We start from the raw sequence: 5632 nt of genomic DNA on the forward strand, positions 1-5632 counted from the left end.
CCAGCCGAATTGGATTCGTCGGTTGACCTCTTAAATTAAATTTAAATTGTTAATTTTTAACAATTATTTACAATTGAATGTGTTTTTTCCGGACAATACATGCCGTATATGTAATGTATCGTGAAGTAGTGTTGTTTCTACCCAACATTAGATGGCGCAAAAAATAAAAATGCAAAGTTTTTTTTTTTAAATATAACAAAGACGCCTTGAAGGCTCACACATACATTTTTAAATTGGCATTACATTAAATTACATGTATGCATGGGGCATGTAAACATATAGGCTGCTTTATGATCTTATTACTACTTACTACTTATTATAATTATAATAATCCGGTCACGTAGACGAAGTTATAGGATAAAACTAGAAGTAAATTAAAATGAACTTGAAATGTTAATAACCAATCGATAGGTGAATATTGAAAAAAAACTTTACTCATTTAAAAAAAGTATTTTCAAAAATGATTCACGTTAGACTACAAAATTGCAATATATACAAAACTGTATGTATTGTTTTTCTTTATAATACATGCATAAGAAAATACAGTAAGTATATATAATAGTGTACCTCCTTATATAAGTTGATTTGAAAATGATCTAGAATCTCCGATATCGATTCATGGATATTGGTGGAACTACTAAAATAATATAATAATATTATTGTACCATTTTATATATAATATTTACGTTACTCGCCGTCGATATTACGAGCCAGTGTAGTCCTGTTACGAAAAAATATTTGAATGCAACAAGCTAACGACCCTCTTGATGGAAAGTGGTAACCGTACTCTATAAACACGAACTGCAGCACTGATGGTACAGAAAGCCCATGGAACAACAGAACTTAGGTTTTTTTTTTTTATTTTCAACACAATACTTATAATAAAAGGGTTTCCCAAAGGTTAGTGGTAGATAATGTTTTTAGTGTTATATCGGCCTCATACTGTTATATTTTATACTGAATTTTGTTCTTCCGCTGGTAATAAAAGTGTTAATTGGTAGCGCACTATTACAGTAATAATTGTTAGATTTCTTGCCATTTTTATCTCTTATCATAAATAAAACGATTTCAATATATCTTAGGTCATATATTTAAAACAATTTTCACACAAACTTTTATGATAACAATAATTTCAACATAAAATCAAATGTTTTATGAATAATTACGATATTACATACATAGTATGGCGTCGTTATTGACATACAAATAATTGGTATTTTACTAAACATAGATTGTAAGCATTCTATGCGTGGAGTTGTTTATTGGTCCTGACGTGTACTGATTTCCCAGAGATCAGTAATTGACTTTTCTCTCTTCACTATTATAAACTTATGAACGTGTCAGGCACACTCTATCTTTCCCTATTTGGAAATATAGGTATGTAGTTATGTACGGAATATAAAACATATAATTTAACATCTTATCTGTATAACAATATACTTAAGATTAATAACGCGAAAGTCTCAGAAAATACTAATACCAACTACATCACGTCACTTTCCTTTCTTTGAAAAGAAGTGGCAATCCACCTTTTACGTTTTGAACGATGCCTGAAGCGGGTTCCACCTCTGGATACCGCTTGGTCTCCGGCGCGGGCTCCACCGTGAAGCGCGACAGGATCGCCGCCAGCCCCGCCAAGGACTGCATCAGGCCCAGCCGCTCGCCTGCAATACATTGCATATGTGTTACAAAAGAGTAGGTGACTTTTTCTTTAATCGTTCTAATACATTGATTTTTCATAGTTGTCTTTTTATTACATTATCATGATAGGTTACATAGAGGTAGACATAGAAATAAAGTCAAAGTTTTATATCTAGACAATTGTTATTTGTTCCGCAATCTTCAGTCATTTGGGTTGATGAGTTTCTTTGATGCTTTGATAAAAAAAAAGAAGAACAAAAACAAAGTTTTAAATATCTTAATTATCTTGGGATAGTTTAGTACTAATCATAAATTGATAAATATAAGATACTTACCGATGCAAGCGCGCGGTCCTGTTCCAAATGGTAGGTAGGCATATTTGTTGATTTTGCTAAATTCTTCTGGGCTGAATCTTTCTGGACGGAATTCGTTAGGTTTTTCAAAATACTGGGGATCGTTTTGCAATGCTTGAATTGGTATGAATATTCTAACACCTCTATCCAGTGTTGTGTTTAGTTCAGGAACTGGAGTCGTGCGAACACATTCCCTCATTAAAAATCCTAGTGACGGGAACATTCTCATGCCCTCTCGGAATGTCCAGTCTAAATATGTCATTTCTTTGACAGCATCGTAGCTGAGTTTGTTGTTGTATTTAGCAAGCACCCTATCAATTTCTTCTTGAACTTTTTTCTGTACTTCAGGATTGTGCGCCAGCTGGTGCAATGTGAAACTCGTTGCTGACGATGAGGTTTCGAAGCCCGCAGCAAAGAATACGAAAATTTGCGCAGCCATAATTATGTCATCCAACTCTAGCGTCGCTGTATCGGGGGTCCCGTCTGGTTTTCTGCGTTCTATCGATTCGCCAACAATTAACCCTTTTTTCCTACATTCGAGCAGTAAGTCAACGAAGTCATTTTTACCTGCTGGTTCGTAATTCCTTTGCTCTAAAATTTGTTTTGTTAAATGGAGCATATCGTATTCAATTCTTTGAAGAATATTAAAATGTCGTCCGATGCTGGGGAAAGCAGATTTCATGAGTAATACCAAAATATCTTTAAAATTGGGTTTGAATATTTTCGTTCCTAGTCTTCTAAATGCGGAATCTTCTTCGTTAAGCGAGTCTGCATCGAGTCCGAAACCACAGGCGCCTATGAAGTCGGTGGTGTAGCGCGCCATGAGGTCTCGTGCGTCGATGGTGCGATTGGCGGAGGCGGCGGAGAGCGCGCGCGCCTGTAGCTTCTCGGCGCGTTCCACTATGAGCGGGAACATTGCCTTCAGTTTGCCGCTCGTGAACGCTGGCGTCAAGCGCTGACGCAGCAGCCGCCACATGTCTCCATCGGCGAAGAATAGATTCCGCATCATAGGTTCGAACACTTTCCTCTGGGAATTGAGACCCCGTGGATAGTAATGTAGAAAGTCTGTGATAAGAATTCGTTTTATGATTTCGGGATCTCTAACCACCAGCTCTGGTCTTACCGCTCTGTAAAAGCCCACAGCTTTCTCATTAGGATATTTCCAGTAGGCTTCTGCTGCGAGTTCTGTCATACTTTTCTTTACCATAAAGTTTCTCAAGTTAGTCCCGAAGAGGGGTATCGGCTTGTCATGTTTGATTCCTTTCGACTCCCAGTATTTGAAGGACTTTATGCTGTAGTAGTAGAGCAGCGCGAGGGCTACCAGTGCGATTGCTAAACTGATCATTGTGGCGAGCGCGTCGGACGCGATTGCAGTGCGACTGTACACGAACTATCCTGCCGTGGCAGTTATATACTATGTCATCTCCTATTCTTATCTTAATACCCGTTTAAGTGTATGCGTAGATATTATTTTCACTTGTTTTATAGGTTTATATCAATCATAGCTACGATACAAAAAATATAGTAAAATGTTTATATACGTTATCTCGTATTATTATTGTTTTTTTTCTGGATATGAGGTTTTGTGTAATTAGGCAGTATCAGTATCGTATAATGATGCAAAAAATATACACAAGCTATTTACAAAATTACCACGCCTACTTTAGAGGTCAATTTCGTTTGAACTCATTTTATATCTTATAAAAAATTGGAATGGTGTTATTTATTATCGGGGTTGTAGGCTGTTCCAGAATAGTTGATATAAACAAAATATATTTCTATTAATGAAATTTAAAAAGAAATTTAAATAAATATTGTAAAATATAATAAATATGAAAATGATATCGCATTTTTTATATAAATCAGTAAAGTATAAAGAGTTCTTTTAGAATAGAGGCCTCCCCTTTTTGAGGGGATTTTGTCAGTAGTTGCCATGCTTGGCAGGCGAGTTGGCAACCGCAGTTCGGCTTTGGTGATGTATAAAGAGGGGCGCTACTGTCTGTCTTTTGTATTATAGTCCTAGTCCCTATTGTTTATAATATTATTTCATTTATAATTTACAAGTGATCTGACTGGTTTCCGTCGAATGGCAATAAATCGTATGCATTGATTAAAACAGGAAAACTGAATTCATGTATACAGTGTTTGTATGTAGTATGTGTGTGTATGTGTGTGTATGTAGTATATGATATCACAACAAGTACAATATGTTCAGTGATAGTTACACTACACGATATCCAGTTCCTGTGGGTAACAGAAATGGTTGTAGGCCAAATAATACATACATGTATATCTGTTGCGCCTGTTTCCCATTAGGGATTTAATGATTGAATTAATTGAGTAATTAATGCTCATTTCCACTTAAGGTTCGCTGGAAGAGAACTCTTACAGAGTTAAGCTTGCCTGTTGTACATTTTCATTTAATATAAATTAATGTAATTTTTTGTATACAATAAAGTATAAATAAATAAATTGAAAGTACCATATAAGTTAATCTTGTTAACACATTTACTGTCAGGCTGAAAGTTAGATGTTATAAAGTGGTCAAAAATTATGGCGACACACTGAATCACGCAATGTCGCGTGAGCGGGAAATGAACGTGTCAAGTAAAGAAGTATCGTATTATTGGAAGAACAGCCCTGCATAGAGAAACGGCATCTTCAATCAGAAAATCACGGGATTAATATAAAAAGAAGTCCTAGGGATTTTATTTAATGGATGATAATGGAACCTGCGCTAACGGTATATGCTGCCGGGGTACTAGTGAGAGTTGATAGGTGAGTATGAAAAGGCAGGTCAGTTAGTCCATCGTGATGAATACACCTGAAATTCAGCTCCCCGTTAGATTACCCTTACAGGATATAATGCTAGCAATGGAACTAGTAGTCCGCATTACTAACAATCCCTTCCACCTTAAATACTAGGGATTGTAAAATGAATTAACAAAATGAATTCAGAATTTTAGCGACAATCGAAAAGATGCTTATGCATGATAACGCTGCTTGCTTGGGTTTGTAATGATGCAATAATGTGACTTTATTACATTACAATACAAGTACGGATATGTACGAAAACATATTGTAGATATATATATGTACACACACTCATACATGGCTTGTAATACATTTTGCTATGGACTTTTTCTTGTTTGGGACTAACTTGACATAATACAATGACAAAGATATTTTGTGTTCCATAAAAAAAAAACCGACTTTAATTATGGAAAACATAGTTATTTTAATTTAAAAACTAAACTACTAAACCGATTTTGATATTTTTTTTATGGAACCAATTTGTAAGTACATCCTTTCAGACAAAAAAAGAATTTTGCAAATCGGTTTACAACTGACGGAGTTATGAGGTAACAAACATTAATGAAAATATAACTGAATTAATTTATTAACCTCCTTCTTTCTAAACGAATAAAAAATAATCATGATCATTTATAAAATATATCTAAATAGGTAATACTTTTATAAAAAAAAATATTTATTTATTATACTTTAAAACACCTATATATAGTGTAAATGGCGGATTGTAAAAATAAAAATGTGTATAAAAATAAAATAAAATGCCATATGTTCTATCCGTATATTAAATTTCATTTAATCCAGTCAGCTATTAAAGCGCGGTTAAG

At 34.7% G+C, this 5632-nt stretch overlaps 1 protein-coding gene across 1 annotated transcript; it reads right to left on the reverse strand.

Moving 5' to 3' along the window:
• Window positions 1–1072: 1072 nt before the first annotated feature.
• Window positions 1073–3395, reverse strand: LOC113515896 (cytochrome P450 6B2-like). Its single transcript, XM_026900189.3, has 2 exons — window positions 1977–3395; window positions 1073–1664 (listed from the first exon to the last, which is right to left on the reverse strand). The coding sequence occupies exons 1-2, from the start codon at window positions 3337–3339 to the stop codon at window positions 1489–1491; spliced, it is 1539 nt and encodes a 512-aa protein (XP_026755990.1). The 5' UTR covers window positions 3340–3395; the 3' UTR covers window positions 1073–1488.
• Window positions 3396–5632: the final 2237 nt, after the last annotated feature.

Source organism: Galleria mellonella, unplaced genomic scaffold (genome assembly GCF_026898425.1).
Source record: "Galleria mellonella isolate WM207_F2 unplaced genomic scaffold, CSIRO_AGI_GalMel_v1 utg570, whole genome shotgun sequence".
Classification (NCBI taxonomy): Eukaryota; Metazoa; Arthropoda; class Insecta; order Lepidoptera; family Pyralidae; genus Galleria; species Galleria mellonella.